The sequence below is a fragment of the Bos indicus genome, chromosome 10, assembly GCF_029378745.1.
Source record: "Bos indicus isolate NIAB-ARS_2022 breed Sahiwal x Tharparkar chromosome 10, NIAB-ARS_B.indTharparkar_mat_pri_1.0, whole genome shotgun sequence".
In the NCBI taxonomy this organism is placed as follows: domain Eukaryota; kingdom Metazoa; phylum Chordata; class Mammalia; order Artiodactyla; family Bovidae; genus Bos; species Bos indicus.
This window is the reverse complement of record NC_091769.1, coordinates 84374306-84399830: the sequence shown is the minus strand read 5'-3', so window position 1 is coordinate 84399830 and position 25525 is coordinate 84374306. Positions and strand designations below refer to the sequence as shown.

The 25525-nt window shown below is 35.8% G+C and overlaps 1 protein-coding gene across 2 annotated transcripts in view; it reads right to left on the bottom strand.

The window, feature by feature from the left end:
• The window catches only part of RBM25 (RNA binding motif protein 25), a 53537-nt gene extending 29623 nt beyond the window's left edge, over nucleotides 1–23914 (bottom strand). Inside the window, exons 1-6 of one of the 2 annotated variants that reach the window (XM_019969172.2) lie at nucleotides 23730–23914; nucleotides 16984–17104; nucleotides 13751–13800; nucleotides 11424–11591; nucleotides 6990–7047; nucleotides 4087–4247 (exon numbers count right to left, since the gene is read on the bottom strand). In XM_019969172.2, the coding sequence (XP_019824731.2) occupies nucleotides 4087–4247; nucleotides 6990–7047; nucleotides 11424–11591; nucleotides 13751–13800; nucleotides 16984–17089 (543 nt within the window). In that variant the 5' untranslated portion in view covers nucleotides 17090–17104; nucleotides 23730–23914. Of the gene's footprint in view, nucleotides 1–4086; nucleotides 4248–6989; nucleotides 7048–11423; nucleotides 11592–13750; nucleotides 13801–16983; nucleotides 17105–17215; nucleotides 21781–23729 lie in introns of those variants that run through there. The other variant, XM_070797819.1, reaches the window with a different exon arrangement.
• Nucleotides 23915–25525: the final 1611 nt, after the last annotated feature.

Genomic DNA, 25525 nt, shown 5'->3' with positions numbered 1-25525 from the left:
TATAGGTTATGATAGATAATGTTCATGTAAGTCCTTAAATGTGGTAACTAACCACTCTTGAGTTGCTTACTTTCTCAAACCTGCTTCTTCATCTAATTTTCTTATAGCCAGCTATCTACTTGGCATCTTGGATAAAGATACAATGCTTTAACCAAGGAGAGTAATTCAATTGTTTATATTATTTACCAAATTATTTTCATAATAAAGAAAATTGTAAACTAAATTGTAAACTAAAATTTGGTGATATGGTCCTCTCTTATTCTAAATCAATGATATATAACAATAAGGTCTTTATGCAGCTTTCATTAAAATCCCTTCAGTAATACTCTGCTTCTTCACAAGTTTTAAAATGACAAGAATTAAACCACCAGTAACCTGTCACTGAAACCTTAGGTCCTGAAGACACATACAATTATTTTTATCAACCCTCAGCTGTTGAGATCTAAATTCTTTATTATGAAAATAAACCTCATGAGAGGAAGTCCAGTCTGTCTTTAGCATTTTACCTACATTCTCAATTTCTTTCCATGAACCCTCTACATCGCCATGCTCTTTTAAACATAAGGACAGAGGTGGAGTTACAAATCCAAAGCCTTATTCATCTAAAAATATTCACAGCCCCTAAATTCTCTACCACCACTCATCCTAAGCTAAGACTTAAATATTAATATAGCTAAACATAATAAAGCATTTGGAATGAACTAGTTCACACTACATTACAAATGACTACCACCCCTTGATCCATAGAGAAAATGTACATTTTTTAGAAGGAAAGCTTATGAGCCCCATCTCTTAAGCAATTATTAATGTAAGAAAAACAAAAATGACAATATATGTCTTGGGAGGAAAAGTTATTTTCAGTTTCAACTTAAACTCTACTTCTGGGTCCTGAACCACAGACAACTTCCTGACTTCATTTTTTCTTCCACTTCAGAAACAGAAAGCATACTGAGCAACATAAAGTGAAGGGTTCAGCAGTGCAGTAATGTACAAAAGGATCAAAGAAATAGACTGAATATCTAAGATGTTTACATGTCCCAACTATTTGGCTCTTTTCAGAGAAATTAAAAGCTGTTATAGTAAAGCTACTAGTTGGAGAGTTAGGTAAAAACTCCACTTGGCCCTCTCTTTGGCACTGACCTCTAGAGTCCAAAACAAGAACTTTGGGAACTAAGCAAATGTAGAGCTCTTTCTTTTGAAAAAATGTAGGTTCCACCACACTCACACTAGTTTCCAAACAAAAATGTGAGGTGTTCCTACGTGCAGTATCTGATCTGTCCTAAATTAAAAAACATAAAGTAGGCAGCTCTTTCCAAAGGTTATTTGTACTTTCAATACTTGGAAGTCAATCTTGAATGTGTGGTAAACAAGCACTATTTCTGATGATTAAGCAGAATCTCTAGTCCTAAACCACTACTACTGAACAAGAGGTAAAACAGGACAGGGACTAAGATCAGTGTTGCTACCTCAAATGAAATACTTGTACTAGAGGTAAAAAAGTTCTACAGATTCCGCAAAATCTAAATAAAAGCTTTTAACAGCGCTACTAATCATGGCACATAATTCCTGTTAAAATTCTGGGTCAGGAAAAACATCTTTCTAGACAAATTCGTGGTTCTTTTTGAATCAGAGGACTACACAACTAATCGTGTTCTTTCTTCTGCCTGGGAATCAGGAAAATGGATGAGGTACCACACACATTTCTCAATGTCTCCTTCTCATATCATCTACTTCAAATCACTATTTTCTAAATTTCTCCAACAAATCAACAATAAAAAATAAAGAACAAATACACTTTCACATTTACCCTGAAAAATCCTGACAATGTATTTACTTGTTGAAAAAAAATTTTTATCTGATAGAATTATTTGTCTTCATTTTACTAGTATTGTTGAGTAAAATGGACAACTCTGCAAAACTATGCCATGCTTGTCTTACGACTTCAATACCTCTGGAAACCATGCCAAATGCACCCAGAAGTCAGGTCTGCTAATTTTTTAAATTTCATTTTATCTGAAATAACTGCTCCATTTTTATTAGAGGTAGCTTCAACTCCATTCTTGAGGAAAAATATAAAAGATTTCAATTGTGATTCCTCTTATTAACAGTGATTACAAAATGACGTCACACAATTATTCATTTCCTCATTTATATAAACATACAGTGAAATGATTTACTTTATGATCAGAGCACACCATTTGCAAATGCCACAATTTAAACCACCTCACAAATGACCAAGCAGAGTACAATAATGAGTCCAGGGGAATTACATAAAAAACTTTGAAAGCATTGTATCCATGCTTTATTTGAAATATGAATCACAGCAAGGAAAATCTAAGACCGTTGGCTTTTTTAAGGTTTTAGGGGTATGACAGACACTAGTGCTGATATGAAAAAAAAACACAATTTCTCTGGACTGTAAATTGTATTAATTCCTTATACAGCTAGGTAAAGACAATAAAGATTATCAGGTGAGCAACATAAATGCAACTGTTACAATAAATGTTCACCCCATTCTCATCACGGGCAATAAAGACTCTGACCTAGGTTCTGTGGAGGTACAAGATGAAAAAATAGTCTGTGAACTTATTGCCCTACCTTATAATCAGTGAATGTAGGATATGAGAATGAAAACAGGGGATAAGAAGGTATGAGAGAGTGATACAAACAAAATACACTACAAAGCAGGCTGACATAACAGTAAAATCCTGCTTTATATAAAAAGAAAGAATTTAATTCTGCCTCAGAGGAATCAAGGGTAGGACTCATGATAGTTACATGAATCAAGCAACATTTAAACTAAATGTGGATAGAATTTCAACAGGGAGCTCAGATGGGCAACAAGGACATCAAACCACAAAAAGAGTCTGTAGGAATATATGACTGACACATGGAAGGGAATTGATGGAGTAAGCCAGAAAGGTAGATGGGAGCAAGGATAGGACACCATGATAAGAATATAGGCTTCATACTTTGAGAAACTCAAAACCATTAAGGATGTATGAGCAAGGGCTTGACATAATTACACTTAATGTCTTATACCTTAGAGAAAAATGCCTTGAAGAATATGCAACAAAAAATGTCTACGGTGGTTACTAATGATGATAGAATTATGGGTTGTATTTAACGTATTCTTTAGCTTCCCTGGTGGCTCAGACAGTAAAGCGTCTGCCTGCAATGAGGGAGACCCGGGTTTGATTCCTGGGTCGGGAAGATTCCCTGGAGAAGGAAATGGCAATCCACTCACTCCAGCACTCTTACCTGGAAAATCCCATGGATGGAGGAGGCTGACAGGCTGCAGTCCATGGGGTTGCAAAGAGTCGGACATGACTGAGCGACTTCACTTTCACTTTCTTTTACTTAGAGGTTGTTCTGCTTTTATGAACACTTTTACAATGTTTTTGTAAAAGAGGGAGTGACGGAATTAAGAAAGCTACTTCTATTTTGAATAACAGTTAAAAGCCTCAACAGACCAAAAAGGCTGTTTTGTTTTTATAAAATAGAAAGGTAATAATGAATCTACTCTGAATTCATTCAGCTTGATATGTCAAAAGGAACTAGGAAGGGAAGACAAGGAAATATACACTAAGGCTTTAGCTATTTTTCGCTTTGTTGAGAGGGAGTAGTAATGTATACATTACAACACAACATACAAAAATTTCCTTTACATTAGCTTCATTTAATAGAGCCACCACCTGATACAAGTAATAAGACTTATTTTAATTCATTTTAAAACCTGTGTACTTCTAAAAAAGGGCAACTAATAAAAGTTTTGTAGGTTGAAATATATTTTGTACTTACTTACAAAGCTGTCTTAATGAATTAGCTCTGTTTGGAATAGTCTGTACCAGTGTTTTCTCTGGCAAGTTAACCTTGTCCAGCCTCCCTTACTACCTTCATCCCAACCTGGAACAAGCAAACCAACAGTCACCCACCCACTATGGGTAGATAAAAGACTTAAAATAACTATATATAAAACACACTCTTGATGATCTTGTGAAGCCCTGTATTAGATTCATTCATAATGAGAAGCATTTACACTGAAAAAGCACAGTTGGCCTAGAGAAGACAATATAGAAAACATACCCCATTAGAAGCTTTCTTCTTTGCTTTCCATTCATCTAGCTGTGCCTTTGTCTTTGCGTCAACTTTAACAAGTAGCTTCTTCTCTCCAATCTGTAGGTCATGCAATAACCTGAGTGCACGGAGCGTAGATTCCGGTTCCTTATACTCACAGAATCCAAAGGCTAGCAAAGGATACAAAGAATTTAGTAAGATATCAAAACAATTATGAAAGATGAAAAATATTTATGGAAAACTGAAATCATTAGAGACCAAAGCATTATAACGCAAAGATTATTTCATCACTCCTTATTTTCCTTCAATTACCTTTAACATGGATTTCTCTTTTAGCGCTCTCAAACAACCAAAAGAAAAAAAAAGAAAACAAAAATGGGAAAGGAAGAAAAATTCTCATCAGGCAAAATGCTACTTATTAGAACTGCTGAAAAAATACTCAGCAAAATAGCAAATTTCATGATTAATTCTTTTAATTACTTCATGGATTCATTCCTCCCTCAATTTCTTCATAGCTACAGAGAGGCAAGAAGGCTGCTTGAACCTAAATACAGCACTTTTCAGTTCAGAGATGTTAAACTACAAAAGTACTGATCTTTTATTCTATTTACTAGTCTAATTTTTCTGTCTCTGTTTCATTTTAATAGCTAGTCTCATTATTTTCATGATTTTTAATAAACAGATACTAAAACAAAATTAAATTGAAAAGAGCAAACACTGAAAATAAAATTTAACGAATGAATCCAAATATGTTTACACTTAGTGATACAACTACTCGTTGAGTGATTTTAAAACAGAAAATTTGACCATACACTTAAGTGGGATATATCCTAAAGACAAAAAGACCTGTCAACAAGCATATTATTGATGACAGTATTGGTCTGAAATTACTGTATGTGAAATGTGAGAGGATAACAATAACAAAAAATAATTATTGAATAGTCTATCAGCCCCAGTGTTGAAGCTCAGGATTCTAAATGTGGAAGAAAAGAAACACGTACGACAAAAAAGATTAGATAAAAATCTTTTAGGTTTGAATTTGAATTACTGTTCATTGGCAAAGTAAAGACCAAACAATGGTTACAGTGAGTGCACCAATTTCCAGATGGTCTTTTTGAAAACAACTTCCCACTGAAAAAAACCAGAGCTTCTTGAGAAATGGCTGTTGGGTCAAAAATCACTGAAGATCCAATTTCCAGAGGCAACCTGAGACAACTTAAACTTCACTAGGGACAATGACAATTAATCTATATTAAATATAATAACAACAAATTAAATATGCATCAATCTAGAAGTTCAAAATAGGTCTTAAAAAAGTCACTGCTAGAGGATGCTAAGAACATAAGATCATTCTTTTGAAAAATTAAAAGAACATAAGATCATTCTTTTGAAAAATTAAAAGAACCAAAGCATTTATCCCATTTTTCTTACAGAAATTATATCTCTAAGTAGTACATGGAAATAGTACATGTACAAATAGTACATGGAAAAGGAAGTTTATCCTTATGGATGTATTCTTGATGATTTGTTCTTCAATGAAGGAATAACAGAATTCTTCCAAACAGACTGTTACATTTGGCAATCCCCCAGTGAATGAATCAACTAGTCACTGACAATAGCTGCTACCATTAAAAAAAAAAATTATAACCGAATATGACTCCTAACTGAAGAAACTCCTAATCAGAATTCTTACATATAAAAGTATCAACAAAAATAACACAGACAAACTCAAATTTGATCAAGTCTCAAGCTACAACTACCAAACAGTTTACATTACAATGCAGTGGACAGAGATGCAAGGCACATAACTCTACTAGAGCTGCAATCAGCAAATCCAAACTGAGAAAACACTACTGGGCAAATGACCTAGTTTCTCCAACAAATCTCAAGAGAAAGAAGAAAAACAGAAGAACTAAAAATATTAAGAGTCTCAAAAATATGTCAACCAATCGCAATGCAGGGATTTTACATGAATCCTGAGTCAAAAGGACTATTCAAGAAACTGACATTTGAGTCAGCTGGACATCTGATCATGGACTGGATATTGACTGAATGTCGGATATCTGAATACTGAGAATAATTAGAAGAAATGTTTTTTCCTCTGGTCTTATAATTGCATTTTAGGTTATGTTTTTTAAAAAGAACTTATCTTATGTGGGAGGGGGATTCAGGATGAGGAACACATGTACACCCATGGCTGAATCATGTCAATGTATGGCAAAAAACCACTACAATACTGTAATTAGCCTCCAATTAAAATAAATTAATTAATTTAAAAAAACTTATCTTTTAGAGACATAAAAATATTTATAGACAAAATGATCTGGTGCTCAGGACTGTACAAAAATAATACAAAAAGAAAATGGACAGGGTACAGGTTAAGCTCAAATGGCATGACCTAATAAATGTTATAACGCTAGACAACAAGTACATAAGAGTTCACACTATTCTGCCAATTTATATATTTATGAATTTTTCCATAATAATAGTGTTTAAAGAATGTATATCAAACAGGTGTTTCTGCCAACTAGTATGAAAAGAATAGTTTGCTTTTAAGACTAACAGGTCATCTTATCATCTCTTCTACACTTCCTTCCTAAGTCCTGTTTCTTTTTTTTTTTATTGTTCCATCTTGATCATACACTCCTGCTCTGAAACAAAAAAACTTTTTAAAGTAATAAGAAATCAGTTAGTCTAATTTTTCCTCCCTCTCCTACCTCCTGCTAGCCTTTTTCACTTTCTAATCTCACCTCTCAGCCAACTTCTTCCCAATTGCCTTTGGTCCTTATTCCAGTAGGAGTGAGGACAGAGTGCTAGTTACAGAACTCTTCCATGGTTAACGACAACAAGAGCAAATGCAAACGTAACTTATACTCACAGATTAAGATGATCTCAATAAATAAGGTACCTACCTTGAAGTTTTCCAGATGCACCTTGCACTCTCTTCCAGCTCAAAACCAAGCCACATTTCTTTAAAAGAAAACAAAAAACATCCTTACCACTTAAAGTTATAATGCAAATAAGAACATAATTGTATTCCTGCTTAGGAAAAAACAGAAGCCAAAAAATTCTTCTCAGCAACTAAATTTTGCAATTCCCACAAACTTATTATATGAATAAAATACACAAGTCATTTTAAAGGAAAATATAAATTCTTACTGACTCTTATTTCCAGAAAACTATCTTTCAATAAATTAGACATTTTAGTTTTATGTATCTTACAAATACATGTAAATAAACCAAAAATGCCCAAATATTGTAATAGTTAAAACTATAATACATTCAAGTAAATACTGTAAGTCCATAAAGACTGTTTTAAAACACATGTATATATTATAAAGGATTTTTAAAGACATAGGGAAATGCTTGATATGGGATGCAAATATATCATGAGACATGAAATTGCAGATACACAGGAAGCTTTTTCTTTTTGGCCACACCCAAGGCGAATGGGCTCTTCAGTTCCTCGACCGGGATCGAACCTGCATCCCCTGTATTAGAAACATGGAGTCTTAACCACTGGACCATTCAGTCTTAACCACTGGAAGTCCCAACAGTAAGATTTTTAACTATGTAAAGAAAAAGTTTTCATAAAATGATCAGAAATACTCTAAAATGTTAATGGGGCAGGTTGTCTGAAGGGTGGGATATTTATTACATTTTGTTTACTCACAAAGTTTATTTCTAATTATTAAAGAAAAATTAGAAGGCTTAAATAAAGTTTTATGGAAAGTAATAACTAAAGATTGTCTGTCAAAGCTGAGAAATGCATGGATTTTTCACATCTTCATTCAGAGAAACTACTAAAATGATAGTCAAAGAATTGGGACTTCCCTGGTAGTCTAATCTAGAAATTAAGACTTTAAGTTTCCACTATAGCAGGTATGGGTTCAATTCCTGGTCAAGGAACTAAGTAAGATTCCACACACCTCACGGTGCAGCCAAAATACATATAAAAAACAAAATACCATAAGGTCAAACATAGTGTGAGAGAATAACACCAGAATTCAACAAAATTTTGCAAAGACAAAAGGCAAATGGATGGATAATAGCTCATTCAGGAAAGCAAAGAAAGCTATGACTCCAAGTGTGTACAGAAGCAGATACTGATAAGAAAGAAAAAATTAGGCTAACTGATTCTATCAATATAAAACCTAGTGGATCCAAACCGCGGGCAAAAGGTACTGTGGAGTATTGGGCTGAAGTGTGAAGCTGAATAAAAATAAGTTACTGCCTGACAATACAAATATGAAATAATCAAAGTCTCAGAGGCTTCATCAATTACCTTTTCCCCACCACTAGAGAAGACAGCCTGAACAGCAAAAATCTGAAGAAAGTGAACAAAAAATGCTTCAAGTCAATCCTGTACCTGCAACCTCATACAGGCAGTCAATCATAAACTTAACTAGGCATAAAACTGTAAGTTTTCTAGAGAAATCAACCCACCTCAAAGAACATTCCACGGAATTTAAAACCTCTGGCTGCCAGTCAGATTACCCTACAGCGATGCCCAACATTTTACAAAGTAAGCTTATGTACACAAGTCTTTTAATCCTTAACTCTTAAATATGGACAATCAAAGCTCCTCAGACATCCATGTAAAGTCTTACAAGTAAAAAGAGAAACAGAAGAGATAAATTCAAGAATTCAAAGATATCTTAAAAAACACTCTGCTGCACATATACATCAACAACAGTTTTCAAAAGGGATGTTTCAAATTGAAAACATACACATATATCCACATAAAAACTTGTACATGAATATTCACAGCATCATTATTCACAGCAGCACAGTGGAAACAACTGGTTGTCCATCAACTGATAAATGGATAACAAAATGTAGTGTATCCATTAAATGGAGTATTAGTTGGCCATAAAAAGGAACAAAGTTTCACTAATAAGCTACACCATAGGTGAATCTTACAAACATCAGGCTAAGTGAAAGACAAAACAAAAAAGCCCCATATTCTAAACATCCATTTACATAAAATGCACAGAACAAGCAAATCCACAGAGACAGGTTTAACAGATGCTGAGGGAAGGAGAAAATGGGAAGCAATGTTAATGGGTACAGCATGTTTTTCTATATATATATATATATTTCTATATGGGGTGATAAAAATGTTCAGAATTAAGACAGTTGTGATGTTTGCAAAACTCTCTGAATATACTAAAGGCCACTGAACTGTGCATTATAAAAGGGTGAATTTTATGGTGTGTGGATTATATCTCAATAAACATGTTTTTAAAATGTCCTCTGAGGACTTCCCTGGTGGGTCAGTGGTTAAGAATCTGCCTGCCGATGTGGGTGGACACAGGTTCAATCTCTAACAAGGGAAGTAAGAGCCCACATGCTATAGGGCAGCTAAGTCCATGCGCCACAGTTGTTGAGCCTGCACTAGAGCCCACAAGTCGCAACTACTGACCCCGCATGCCGAGAGCCTGTGCTCCTCAACAGAAGGAACCACTGCAACCAGGAGCCCACCCACCACAGCGAAGAGCAGTTCCCTACTCGCCACAACTAGAGAAAGCCCAGGCCAAACAATCAAGACTCGGTGCAGCCAAAAATAAATAAGTAATAATAAAATTAAAAATACATCTGTAATAGAAATACAATAAATAAAATGTCCTTCCAACGTTCTACCTTGGGGGAAAATTGGCATTATCTTTCAAAGTGAAGATAAGCATGCCCAATGACAGAAATTCCACTTCTAAGAGAATACATGACAGAATTTATTTCATGTTCACTTAGTATGTGCTGCCAAAGCAAGCACTTCCATGTTCGCTTATAAAGACATATTACCAGTAATAACATAGCAAAACAATATCAAAAAGTGAAAATGATCCATATGACCATCAGTAAACAATCTGACGATTTATCGCTTATCTCTGTAATGCAATGGTATATAGCAGTGAAAAGTGAACAAACTAGAGCTGCGTATATGCTGGGCGAAAAAAGCAAACTGGAGGAACGCAGAATTTAAACTCATAAATGATAAACTTTTATGAATATAAATACGTAATTAAAGTAAAAAATATGGTCAGGAATGATAAACACCCAGTTTAGGATAATGGATTCCCTCTGGTTATTACCTCTGTGGAAGACAGAAATGAGAATTAGGACCTTCATGTTTTGTTTCTCTGGGATGAAAATCTAAAGCTAGCATCACAAAACACTAAGATCTGACAAAGCTAGGTTTTATGTTTATTTTTTAAATCCCTTTTTTTTCTGAACACTTTTTAATGCAAAGATAACATGATTTATAAAACAGAAATGGCAATAATGTACATTACCTATAAAATGAAAAAGGAAAAAATTTTAAAATAACTTCTCTAAGACATAGTAGAGATTATGGAAGGAGTGAGTATGGATAGCATTATTTTTCATTAAAAAAATCAGTATTCTTTCACTTAAAATGTGCATGTAGCATCAGGATGAATTTTAAGACTAAGACAAAAAAGAAAATCAATGACCAAGTCAAAAAAACTGACTATATATGCTCAGAATAAAAACTTTAAAGGGAGTCAATCAATCGCCACTAGACGTTAACATCATTGTTCCAAAGGCTTCTAAAGAAAAGAACTCACACAGTCTCAAAATATTAACCCAGAGGTTACTCATTAATGACAAAGGGAGAAAAGATATCCTAAAATGGAGAGATCAGATCACCTTAACAAATAACTTAATACCATCAAAAATGGAACCAAGAGACATGGTGTTTCTTCCTATGCTGCACCTGAGAATAGTCATCACACATGGCCATTCTAAAAAATGCATTCAAATCGGGTGAGACATTCTGCAAAAGACCCAGACACTTCAAAACATCAATATCACGAAAAACAAAAACAAGTTAAACAAAAAGAGGCAGGGAACTTATAATAAAGAAGCTATCTAAAGAACCACGACAATTAATGCAATGTATATACATCCCTGATTGGATTATAGACCAAAAACAAAAAACACCTATTATAGAAACTGTTGGTAAAAATATGAGCTGTATGTATTTTAATTAACAATACTGAATCAGCCTTAAATTTCCTAAGTGTGAAAAATGCAGGCAAGTATCTTGGTCATAGGAGATATAAGAAGTATTCAGAGGTGAAATGTAAAGCCACAACTTATTCCCAAACTATTCAGAAAAAAACTGAGAGGCGTGTGTGTGGAGAGAGAGAAAGAAAACAAATGTGGCAAAATGTGTTGCAAAGGTGTTCACTATTCAACTTTTTTGCAGGATTGAAACTTTTCAAAATATAAGCGAGACAATAATTCAGTCTTCTCTGATTTTTCTTAAGCCTGAAATTAACAACAAAAAAGTTTTTTAATGAAAAATAAACAGTTTAACTTACAGCAAGGAGCTGTCTTATAAGCATGTCTGAGGCTTTCTCAGAAATGTTGCCAACAAAAACTGTAGTGGTGGGGCCACAGTTTTCATCATTCTCTTTAGCCTTCAAGCCTGGATGATCCTTTCTTGCTCCCAAATGCTTTCCAACCATGGACACTGTGGGTACTAAGACCTAAAGTGAAGAAAGACAATAACATTTGAACTTGCAATTAAATTTGCGGTCACACTTAATATAACACTAGGGTAAAACATCAATTTTAGCTTTTTTTTTTTAGCCACATCAAACACCATGCGGGAACTTAGTTCCCACACCCGGATGGAACCCATACCCACTGCAAGTGGAAGCTCAGAGCCTTAACCACTGGACCACCAGGGAAGTCCCCAAACACCTATTTTAAAGTAGCAAACATAAAGGACAGGTTCTATATATTTAATATAACTACAGGTTCTATATATTTAATATTACTATGGGTTCTATGTATTTAATATAAAGTTCTCAAAGCACATTTTTCATTAATACAACTTATTCATGACAAGTAAAGTGTCACTATTAGATTTTGCTGTTATTGTTTAGTAGCTAAGTTGTATCCAACTCTTTTGCAACCCCAAGGACTGTAGCCCTCCAGGCTCCTCTGTCCATGGGATTTCCCAGCAATAATACTGGAGTGTGTTACCATTTCCTTCTCCAGGAGATGTTCCTGGATCAGTAATCGAACCTGCATCTCCTGCATTGGCAGGCGGATTCCTTACCACTGAGCCACCAGGGAAACTCACTATTGGATTACCTTTCTTTTAAACACAACTTGGACGACCAAATAAAAAATCTTGGATAGAAATTTTATGTTTAAGACATCAAAAATCATTTAAAGTTTTCAAATATACCCACACATTTCTTCACCTACTGTACTCTGTACTAGTATAAAAGGAAACTTCAATTATCCCTGCTAATTTTCCTGCAGAATTTCAAATATTCCCATAGCACTCTCCCCACACTTTAGGTTTACCTTTTCTCAGTTACTTGTGTTTCTATCTTATTTTTCCTTTCATAAAGTTCAAATTCCCAGAGGGAATAGTCTTACTCATCTTTATATTTGGAACTGAATCTAGCAAAACATATACAGTCAGCACTGAAGTGGTGAATTGGGGGAGCTGCCTTTCCTAGGCTGACATGCAGGAGGATAAGAGTACTTGTCATGCGGAGGTTTCCCAGTGCATGTCTTCCAATGAATGTCCAATGCAAGAAGAGCTGGACCGCCCCCTTGGTCCGCCTCACAGCAAGTTCCTATTTCACTATGCTTTTAATATAAATAACACTTCCCTCCCTCTTCAAAACCCACAGGTCAAAAAAACAAAAATAGCTAAAAGTAATGAGACCTAATCTCCCTCACAAAAGAATTACAATTTAAACTCTATATTCTACTAATTAACTCAAAGAAAAATTCTGGTTAAATATACATCAAGGGGGTTATCATTTAATCACGTGTTACAGTATACTAGTCTTGAGGACTTCCCTGGTGGCTCAGACGGTAAAGCATCTGTCTACAATGTGGGAGACTGGAGTTTGATCCCTGGGTCGGGAAGATCCCCTGGAGAAGGAAATGGCAATCCACTCCAGTACTATTGTCTGGAAAATCCCATGGACAGAGGAGCCTGGTAGGCTACGGTCAGGGGGTTGGAAAGAGTCGGACACGACTGAGCGACTTCACTTTCTTTCTTTCTACAGTATACTAGCATTCTTAACTAAGATGCCTAGAGTGTACAGAAGCTTTTATGAATGTGGAGAATTAAAGTTCAAGACATAAGACTGAATAATAAAACTTCAGCAGAGAAGAAGTTTCAGTAAAACTTAAGAAAGCTTGACGACAGAGGACAGAGAAAAAAAATAGTTTTGAAGAAGCTAAAAATCAGGTATGTCAGAGCAAAGTGTAAAAATATATTCAACATTCATTTCAAATTTTAAATTTCTACTAGATCATTTCTGCATTTTTTTTTTTCTTTTAAGAAATCAGATACGTCAGATCACATCTCCTACTTTCAAGGACCAAGACATGAGGGAGTGATGGAAGAGTCAATGTCTAAATCTGAAGTAACAGTATATGAAGAGTCTAGACAAGAAGAGGAAAATCACAAAAACAAAATAATTTATTTAGGGAGCATTATTTTAGGAGCAACTGTACTTGAGATAAAATAATATTTAAATTAGTATGATATATAAAAATGCTCTTTCTTCCTATTATTTAAACTTTTAAAATAATTTATCTGTTTATCAAACTGTTTAGATTCAATTAAAAGCAGTAGTACTTGTAACTCCTCCTTAAAAGTTATACTTACAGTTGGAGCAGGAGCCATAATGCTCATCGGTACAGGAATCATTGGGGTCCCTAAAAAAGAAGCAAAATGAGTCTTAAGAATATAATTATATATACAAGAATATATTCTATATTAAGTACATGCCATAAAAATAAGTACCTTCATAGTTCTTTTAAGGGGAAATATAAGGCTAATAAGTGAGATATTAATGAGATATTTTTCAAAACCAAATGTACTTTACAGATTGGTCTATCTAAATAAACTTAAAAACAAAAACACTCATAAACCAAAAAGACTACCACAACCTGCTATTGCCTTAATGAGTACAAAATTGTGGACAGTTATTAATTCATTTAGTATGTGTTTTTTAAAAATTAAAAGGAATTTAAAATTTCTTCTATAAAACCAATACACCGGTAAGGAAACAAACGATTTTTCATCATCACCTTTCCTGATTCTGAACAAGTGATTAAGCTTTATTGTCAATGCCTTAAAATTTCTTCACAAACTGGAAGTAATCTAGTCTTCCCTATAATTGTGTAACACAAGGACTTGGTTAAAAGTATGTTACTAGGAAAGACTATCAGAAAATAGATATTATGAGACTAATAAAAAAATAAAGAACCCCTCAAAAATTGATGCCCAAATGAAGTGGCTCAGGACACTATCCTTCTCAAGAAATTAATGTTTGATGGTTGATAACTACTCAGATTTCTGTTAATACTATTTTCTTAATCCCTCTTTTCAGGACAAACTCCTTTATCACAGGGCAGTTAAGTTACTAACTGTAATTCATTAACTGTTACATGGAATAATACAGTGATAGTACTCAAGCTCTCCCACTACGTCCCTGGCGGCAAGGGGGTAACAAATACATATCCATGATTATCTAAAAGAACAGCTTAGAACAGCTAGTTACAAGCATAAATGTCCTAGAAACTTTTATAAGTACAGCATTCTACTCCACGATGTACATGCATAAGTAGTTGTTTTTTTAAATTATGATTTACCCTCAAATTGCTGAAGCTTTAAATGATACTCCAGAAAAATTCCATATTTATCTTGTGGCTTTTCACATCTACTCCAACACAGCTGTGTACTTGACCTAAGGGTAGGAGGCCCCCAAAGCTGAGCCTCTGTAATGTACATGTTATGAATTAACAACCCATCAAATTAGCCAATTGCAAGGTACTTTTGATTCTGCAACAGTCAAGCTCTTTAGTAAACACTGTAATTTCAAACAGATAATCCAGTGGTTAAAGCCAGGTCACTGATGTAAAGCTTTCCTAAAAAAGAAATACTTCTAGTTGGTTTACAAGATCATCTGTTGCTTTCAACCTGAATTACATGGATTCTACGTTAAATGAAAATACTTCCCAACATGCAAAGTAAGGAGAACTCTTAGATACTATCTTTCATAAGGGAAACTGAATCTGTACAAAATGCTTTCAATCCCATTAAAAAAAAAAATCTGAACTACCACTCATAAACCAGAGGAAAAGTTTAAGTCAAGCAGTGCTAATTATAAATCTCAAGATAACAGTTCTCAAATTGGGTTCTCTTAACTGTGCTTAAATGGATACTTAGGAATCACCTGTGAACCTGTTAAAAAGACATTCCTGGGCCTTAATTTCTAAGGATTTGATTCAGTACGTTGGGGTTGGACTTAAAAAACTTTTACTTTATAAAACATTGAATACAGGAAGCTTTTATATAGAACTTTGGAAACCTCTCCAAGATAATAGTCAAATACATATATATATATATAAGCTTATATATTAATTTTTATTAACTTATATATATAGTTAATATATATATAAACTATATATATATAAGTTAAGGCAAAATAGTATATATATGATGTTACTACATTATCTGTGTTAAAGGAATTACACAAAAACAAATGGAATAGAAAAATATATACTTAGAGCGGCTTGTAATATGCACCAAAAAACATCTGGAAGGATAAAGAAGAAACTAATAACCCTGTTTTGTTTTCGCGTTTCAGTAAGGGGATAGTAATAAATTATATAGGAAGGTAAGAAAAGTTTTTCACTGTATACCTTTTTGATTGGTATAAATGTATTACCTATTATTTAAATAAAGATTTTTAATTTCCCAGATGAGTTTGATACTCAGCCAGAAATGAAAACTCCCACCATAGGAAAATGAGACATCACATTTCTAGAACGCTAACGGGCAATACTCACACACATATTTTCTAAAGATAATATTGCAATGACATAAGGACACATTAAAAAAAACCACCATCATTGGTGGGAATGTAAACTGGAGCAGCCCTATGGAAAACAGTATGTTGTTGTGGTTTAGTTGCTAAGTCGTGTCCAACTCTTTGTGACTCCATGCACTGTAGACCACCAGGTTCCTCTGTCCAAGGGATTTCCCAGGCAGGAATACCGGAATGGGTTGCTATTTCCTTCTCCAGGGGGATTTTCCAGACCCAGGGATCAAACCCAGGTCTACTGTACTGCAGGCAGACTCCTGCCTTGCAGACAGAATCTTTACCGACTGAGTCACCAGGGAAGCCCCAGAAAATAGTATGGAGGTTCCTAAAAACTAAAAGTAGAGCTACCATATGATCCCACAATCCCACTTCTGGGCATATACAGAGAAAACTCTAATTCAAAATATACATGCACCCCAATGTTCACAACAGCACTATATATAATAGCCAAGACATGAAAGCAACCTAAATGTACACCGACAGATGAATGAATGAAGATGTGGTATATACTGATGTTTACAATGGAATATTACTTAGCTATAAAAGAATGAAATAATGCCATTTGCAGCAACATGGATGGACCCAGAGATTATCATATTAAGTGAAGTAAATCAGAGAAACACAAACATCAAGTGATACCATGTACATGTGAAATCTAAAAAAATGATACAAATGAACTTATTTACCAAACAGACTCACAGACAGAAAACAAACTTATGGTTACCAAAAGGGCAAGCAGGGAGGAAAAATTAAAGAGTTTGAGATCAGCAAATATAAACTACTATATATAAAACAGATAAACAACAAGGATTTACTGTATAGCACAGGAAACTATATTCAGTATCTTAAGTATAATGAAAAAGAATCTTAAAAAAGTACGTGCCTATACATATATATAAAACTGAAACACACACACACAAAAAACCAAGAAACTGAATCACTGTCTTGTATATCAGAAACTAACACAACACTGTCATCAACTGCAGAAGCAACAGTACCACAAACTCACCTGGAGGCACGGGTGGTGGAAAGCCAGGGAACTGTGGGGGTGGGATCCCTGGTGGGAGTGCTGGGATTCCCATCGGAGGGCGATTCAAATGAGGGGGGAAAGACATTCTTACTGCAGCGGTCTAAAGAAAGAAATCATGGCAAATCACGTTATTTGAAAAATTTACAATTTGATATGCCTGGTTTCTTGGCCTTCATTTTTAGAGTATCTGCAAAATTCTGAAGTTTCTTACCCAAAGGAGTTGGCAAAGACCCTCTTTTCTCTGTCTGTCCATTGAGAATTTTTTAAACTTAGATTTTTTCTAAAATAAGTTCCCAAAATGTACACGATCTAAGTTCAGGATAGACTCCTACAATCATATGGGAATACATATAAAGGAAGAAAAAAATTTTGAGGTTGTTAATATCCAAAAATTAAGTACCAAACATCAATGAATCTTTTTAAACCAAACTCAGAATTAGGAAAATATCTAACAGTTTTTAAGTGTTCTGAAGCATTCATTTTTTTATGCATCCTGAAAACTAAACGAACAAAGTCACACAGTATTTGCTGATTCAGTGTTGGCCAGTTCTTGAACAGATCAATGTCTCAGTGACATTCTACAAACCTGGGGAGGTGGGGGGGAACCTCCAGGTATCAGGTCCCATTGTAATCATTCAAATATAAAGAAAATATCCAATTTATGACAATGAAAAAAAAGTGATAATTTTTCTTAAACTTTAAAGCAAACCTCTTTACCATTCCTGAACGATATTCAATGAATGGATGAAATTCAAGAATCAGATGCTGGTATTTGATTTTTAAAAATACAAGAACACAATGAACTGTTTCATTTCGTTTATGACACTAGTATCACTTAAAAGAAAACTTGTGTCTTTTCCCCAATGAATAGAAACACTTAAGACTTTCCTTACCCTCAAATTTTATATTGTCAATATTTTTGTCAACGTACTCAAGTATCCAAAACTACTGGGAAAAGTTTAGAAAAATGATGTTAGAATGTCCTAACAAGATTTCATGCACCAAAATAAGTGGACTGATCTGATATTAATGATGCAGCTTAAAAATTAATGCAACTTGATTAACAGGAGATTTTCTGTTGCATCCTTGGAAAAACTCCCCTACCTATACTCCGTAACAAGGGATCCAGAGTTGTCTAAAGCTTTTAAAAAATGTTTTTCTCTACTATTTTCTTTTCTGGGTTTTATATATTGTTTTATTCATCCTTCAGAAGAGAGAGGATAAAAAGTGCATGTCTTCACTTCCTTGCCTCTAATCCCAAGTTTGGTATAAATCATTGTATTCTTCTAAAATACCTTTCTCTACACAAACTAATATATAATCATTTATGTTTTTGTGCAAGCCATGTAATCATAGTATATTGTTATGTACATTTCTCCCTCATTATTAACATCTCTTCATGTCATCAACTTCTACTCCAACCTTTATAATGCAGTAAACTATTACTATATAGATACAACTATCTACCAACATGGATGGTTATCTCCGTATTTTACCTCTTATAAATAATATTAAATGTTCTTGGACATAATGGACATATAACTCTAAGCACCTGTGCCAAGTAATTCAATAATACAGATCAGTACTATTATATATCTACACTTTACCTCCAAATCCTCCTCCAAACCTACTGTACAAATTAATATTCCCACCAAGAGTATCTAGGTATGCCCCTTCCTTCTATCCGCACCATCATTCCAATCTGATAAGTAAAAAAAAAATACTCGTTTCTCCTTGAATTTCCCTACTCATTAATGAGATTTGAGTATCTTTTTACTCCTTTATCAGACATTTCTTTAAAAAGCATGCCCTTCATCTTCATAGCTATTCTTCCTCAGAGTGTTTTCCCTTAAGTTAAAATATTGAAATATTCTATAAAATATAAACTTCAATTTCAAAAACACAGCACACTTAAAATATTCAGAAAGCTTTACAGGTAAAATAAATATCTAGAATAATGCCATATACCAGCTAGTAAGCTATTGGAAATGCCTTAAAATAGTAGGTATGAATGCAACTAATTTAAGACTGCACATGTGCTGAATCTTTAAATGATTTTTAAAAATACTTTTTTGCCCAAAACAAAAGCAAATATTCTATATGGAAGGGGACAAGAGTGTGTATCCTTTCAAAACATTGAGGGCTACTACTGTCCTACTTACAGAAGCTCTGATATTATCATTATAATGCTCTATCTCAGCACTTTCTTAGAAGAACAGTTGTTATTAATACCTGTTCAATGAATGAATCAGTAAACAAATAAACTCTAAGAAACTCTTTAAATAAATTTATTAAGTTACCATGTGTGGGTACAATTCGAGCAGTGACAAGCACCTAGCCTCACAATGGTTACAAAGATTGAACCATGAATTCATCTTTAGAATCACTTTTCCCCCAAGTATTAAATGCAAGTACTGCTTTAAAAACAAAACAAAACAAAACAAAAAACCCTCTATGTTCTTGGCATTTAAACTATATTTTTTCAGTTTTCAAATGTCTTTTCATTCTGTTAAGAATTAACCAGATTATGTTTTAGTTTATGCAATACACCCATTTCATTCACTCCAATTTTTCTACAGAATATTTCCCTTTTATTTGGAACTGTTTAAAACTTGCTTATTCATAGGCTGAACTTCAAAGATGAAGGCAATCTTAATAAGATAATGGCCCCTCCTACGGAAATTCAGAAAACAAACATTTCTGGTGATCTCTGATAATTATTAATGTTCACTTTAAACACCCTAAAAGGAGAGTATCAACCACATATTTCAACATAGAGTTTGGTATGTTTTGATGTATATGGAATGACTGAGAATAAACTTTTAGAATAAGCAAAGTTTATCTACCTGTAGTTGATAAACTGTAATACTCTTACAATACATTATAAAGATATTCAAAGTTGGTATGTACTTTGTTGAATGAAATAGGGAAGAGAGCTAAAGAATGCTTTATTTTAGACAAGGTGGTCAGGCTTCACCAAGAAGGCAACATTTAAAAAGACTTGCAAGAGAATGAGGCAGAAAGCCCTATATTGGGGGGCAACAGCCTTTCAAGCAAAGGAAACTGCAAATACAAAGAACCTGAGGTGTGTCTGCACGAGGAGTAAGAAGGCCAACAGCTGAAGCACAGTACTGGCGCAAACTGGAGATGGGAAGGGGGTTCAAAGAATGTAATGCTTTGTAAACTGCTGTAAAAATACTGGTTTTATTCCGAAAGGTTTTTGACCTGACTTTTATTTTAACAGTGTCACTGGCCCCTATGTTAAGACTGGAGGAGAACAAGGGTAGAAAAGTAAGAGACTACTGAAATAACCCAGGCAAGAGAGGTGGCCTAGAACAGGTGGTGGCAGTGAAGTGACACAATACTGGTTTCTAGATATATTCTGAATGTGGTCAATTGCCGAGGGATTGTGTGTGGGGTTTAACAGAGATGAGCTTATTTTATCAGCATTGAAATGACTTACTTAAAAAATACTTTAAATTTAAAGCATTTAAAGAATACTTGAAAAGCAGTGCTTCACTTTTGGAAGGTTCAAAACATTTTTATCCACCAAGGATGAAACTTTATGGCCCAAAATAACAAAAACAAGAACCTATGTTGGAAGTGTTTCCTATCTCTATTGTGGCAGTGATCAGACAGGTTTAGGTATTCATCAAAATTGACTGAAATTAAAATGGATGCATTTTAATGTATGTAAATTTTATCTCAATAAATTTGGTCCTCCCCCAAAACAAAATAAACTTCTAAAGCTTCATCTATGCACTCTGCTTTTCTTTTTCACCTTTAACCACTTTTTCTGCACTCTTAAGAATACCATTACTGCTTATATGCATTCATCCATTACAAATTTATCCTGACAGAAACAAAGTATTTCACCTGGGATATAGACTTAACAGGCTAACCTCATCAGGACAACTTTCTAAAACCAACAGTTCCTCCTCAGCAAACACTCATATACAACTTACTCATTTATTCCATAGAACATCTAGCTCCAATTATGTGCCAGATTCTTTTCTAACATTATTTTTATTAGTTCTAAGAGAGAAAATTTTAAGATACATGTAGTTACACAACCAACCCAGGGGCTAAACATTAGATATGAATGATTATTAGTGTAGCATGCACTGTCTCCTGCTGTGCGTACAGCCTGCAAGGTACAATGGATGACGTAACTGTCCCAGCCTACGCAAGGCAAGCCTAACGCAACAGAGATCAGTGGCAGTCTGGAGCTACGGTGGGAGTAGGAAGTGACTTGTAAACAAAAAAGAGAGCGCCTTTGAGACAATGGTTGCACATCTCTGCACATATACTAAAAAATCACTGAATCATACATTACAATGAGCGTGTTTTATATGTCAATTATACCTTAATAAACTTTAAAAAAAAATTATCAATACCAATTCCTGACTCCTTCAGGCAAAACCAAATTAAGACCTGTAGACTACACTGTATCAATATTAATTTCCTGATTTTGTTGTTAGAGAATGTAATTGTTTTTAGGAAATACACACTTAAGTATTGGGGGGGGGGGTTAAGAGGGACGCCACATCTGCAACTTACTAGCAAAGATTTCAGAAGAAAACTATGAAGACAAAGAGAAGAGGAAGATAAAGCAAACAGGTAAACTGTTAACATTTGGGGAATCTGGGTGAAAGATATTTGAGAATCCTTTTGTACCATTCTTACAACATTTTTTTAAGTCTGAAATTATGTCAAAATAAAAAGTTAAAAAGCAATAGCAGTAATTCTCAGTGAAAATATGTTTTCATTTTCTGGAGTTTCAAAATTCAAAAAAAGTTAGGAAAAATTATATTCAAAAAACTGAGGAATCAAAATCCTCTTATGAACATCAGTAGCAGTATCATAAAGAACTATCAAGAAATTAAAAAGATAAACAGCATGCTTTTATACAATATTAAGAGCCAATGATTACTATCATTTCTACAGAACAGTCAATATAATTTTTCTCTAAATTATGTGTAAATTAAGAAAGTATATGAAATACAGCTAACTTGGGGGTAGCCAAAAAGGAAATAATTCATCTTCTGGGGTTACCAATGTCATGAAAACATCAACTAATTTTAATCTACTTTTGTTTACAAAAGCTTTCAACACAGGTCATCTCATTTAGCCTCCCAAATTACCTAGTGTAAAATATATTTTTCTTTTACTGATGAAGAAGCTAACTTATCCAAAAGAATACAATTCGCGGATAAGGACTCCAAGGTCCCCACTATCCTAAATTGCCAATCCAAAGGCTGTTTTTGCTTATCACAATGCCTCTTTCTAATAATAACATACTAATGATTAACTCTGACTTTATACAACTCTATCCAGGGTACACTGGAAGAAATGTTAAGTCAGGGATAGGCTCCTGTACCTCAGTGAAAATTCTTAAACAACAAACACTATCAGTTAATATGCCTAAACACTTAATATGTTACCTGGTTATTGCACTAAGGATTTTACATTCGTTTCTCTCAATTAATTCCCAACTCCAATAACCTATGAGGTGGATATCATCAATAATCTTCACTTTACAGGTGAAGAAAACCAAGGCTTCAAGAAAAATTAAATGAGTTAAAACAGCATAGTATCTCCACTTGAATCGTGAGGAACTATTACTGACCAACTGTTTGCCTTTCCACCCTCTGAACATTTTGGAAATTACCTTTCAGAAAGTAAAGCTCTCAAAACAATATAAAAATTGCTTACTGCCAAATACCCAATTCACAGTACTTCACAACTAGAGCAGTCTGGTGCAAGAGAAGCCCAATTTCCTCCCTCCTTCTGGTCTGCTCCACTCTGCCCAGTTATCAAAATGGCTTTTCCGTGGCAATATAAAAACCGTATTACGTAACTTCAAAATAATCTTCATACTCCTAGAACTTGTTCTAAAAACGTGTTGTAAAAGCAGTAATGAAGACCACAGACGGATGAGAACGAAGTAACATATTCTAACGTGGATGTTGGACCTCTCCTAGAATCAATGGAGACACAGTTTACTGTAACCTCCAGGGGAGCAAAGGGGCAGGGCCACAACACTCATCACAATCTTAAGACAGGCAAACCAACCAGGAGAGTGCTAGAAAAGTTGGGCAGCAGCTAAATTTAAGTCGGGGTGGGGGGCGGGGGGTGTGGGGGGGGGCGGGGGGAGAGAGGGCAGTTCACTTGGTGGCGGGCTTTAGATGACCAGAGAGGAAGGGAAAGAAATGAGACGGTGGCCAGCCCCCCTACCCCACCCCCGCTAAAAAGGGTGGGTGCTGGCCAGCTTCTAGGCAGAGTCTGCAGCAATTGTACCCTCGGCCCAGAATATCTACCGGAGGGCTTCCGCAGGCTCAGGCTTGAAAGGGATCTCAGGAAAGGACTCCCCAGGGGGGGCGACCGCTCGTTTTCTGGCAAACGCGGAGTCCAGAATGGGCCGAGGCCACTCTGTGGCGAGCCGGGGAAAGGAAAGGAAAAGTGGGCGACAATGCAAGGAGGAAGGCTCTGCCGGGAGGCTTGGCCTGCACCGGCTGCCGCTAGGCCCACAGATTTTCCAGGCCTTAGAGAAGTGGAGAAACCCAAGCCTCGTGCCCGTCCCCTCCCCCACCCCAACTCCCCGCCCCCGTCCCCTTATTCCCATCCCACCCCGGCCCTCTCGCAGCCTCCCAGGCTTTCCCTCCGCCCCCAACCGAAGTACCCAGTCTCCCGGTTTCCACACGCGTTCTGAGGCGTGAACTCACCCGCCGCTGAGGAAACGGTACTGTCTTCGCGGTCTTCCGGGCTCCAGGTTACAAGTGGGCTCCACCGGTTCGAGGTTTCTGCGCGCCGCTATCCGGGAGACTGATTCCAAAGCGCCTACTCGCACAGGCCGCAAAACACTGCCGCGCTGCGCGGGGAGCTTCTTCTGGAGGTCTTCCTAGTGCCCGGCGTGCATTGCGGCCAGGGGCGTGGGGAGGAGGATCATAGAGAAGAGCGCGTATAGATAGTCTTCACTCTTGGCTCTGAATCACCACGCAGCGGCGAGTCACCATAGAGATGGAGCGCCTAATGAGGGCTAGAAAGTCTTGAGCCGTCATTTACGACCCACCCTGCCATTTTTGATTGGAGCTGATTGAATCTTATGATTACGCGACGCCATCTTGAGGTCAAGGTTCCTGCTGGACTCGGTGTGAGGACTGTAAAGAGGGCTTCCCGCTTTCGGTAGTTCGTGTTTTGGGGGTCAGAACCTTGCTTTGTGGCTCACTGAAGTTCGATGGGCTGATAACTGGGTCTCACGCAGCTCCTCAGTAGAAATCCCAAGTGCTAATCCTAGAAAACTACTGTTGATACCAAGAGATAAGTGGCTAAGGCTGTGGTTTTGAAAAAGTGCGCACATACACAAACAGGAAAGCTTACACGCGCTGGTAGGGCCAAAGAGGCGGCTAAAACATGTTTGGAATTCTTAAAAACGGCCTGTAATAGTATTTAACCCATAGAATTTCAGTGATTAATTAAATCACGAGTGATTAGGTTATTCAATTTATGGATTGTATGGTCAGTATCTAGTACAGGCCTGTATTTCCCAACTGCTTGCATCTTAGAAGAGTTTTTTATTTAGTATAAAATTACTGTCTCTGAGTGCCTGGTGCTGGGAGTATGGTAAATAGAAATGGAACTATTATCCTTGTTCAGGAGAGCTGCAAACAACGCAGAATAATAGAGGACAACCTGAACTGACCACTGCCTATAAAATTGAACACCCCACTCTAAGTACTCTTGCCTGGAAAATCCCATGGACGGACGAGCCTGGTAGGGTGCAGTCCATGGAGTCGTTAAGAGTCGGACACGACTGAGCGACTTCACTTTGACTTCACTTTCATGCATTGGAGGAGGAAATGGCAACCCACTCCAGTGTTCTTGCCTGGAGAATCCCAGGGACGGGGGAGCCTGGTGGGCTGCGGTCTATGGGGTCGCACAGAGTCGGACGTGACTGAAGCGACTTAGCAGCAGCAGCAGCATATACTCCTTATCTGGTTTTGCTATTTACTTTTACTGTATAACACTTTTTCCTTCTTTATTTTATGGCTTGTTTGCCCATACCCCACTAGATGTAAACTTAAGGAGTGCGAGTATGGTCTGTTTTGTTTACTGCTGTGTATACTAAGTGCCTAGGATGATGCCTCATAAACAACAAAGGCTCAGTAAATATATGTTGAATGAAAGAAGTGGTTATATGTGGATACCAACAGTGCATAAAAAGCAGTAGGAGACTAATGTAGAATGCTATAACCAGTACCACCATTTGTAAAATTTACATCCATCTGTTATTTTCTGCTTGCAAAGTTTGTTACCATTAAGAAAGTCTAATAAAACCTACTCTCCCAGAGCTATTGCATGGATTAAATAGCTAATACATGTGAAAATACTTTGTTCAGTAAAGTGCTGGTCAAATGCTAGTTATTTTTTCAAATAAAAAGTTTGTGCTTTTTTTTTTTTAACAATCGCAAGCATAAACAAATCCTCTCAGGTTATCCCTATATATAATTAGAAACAATGT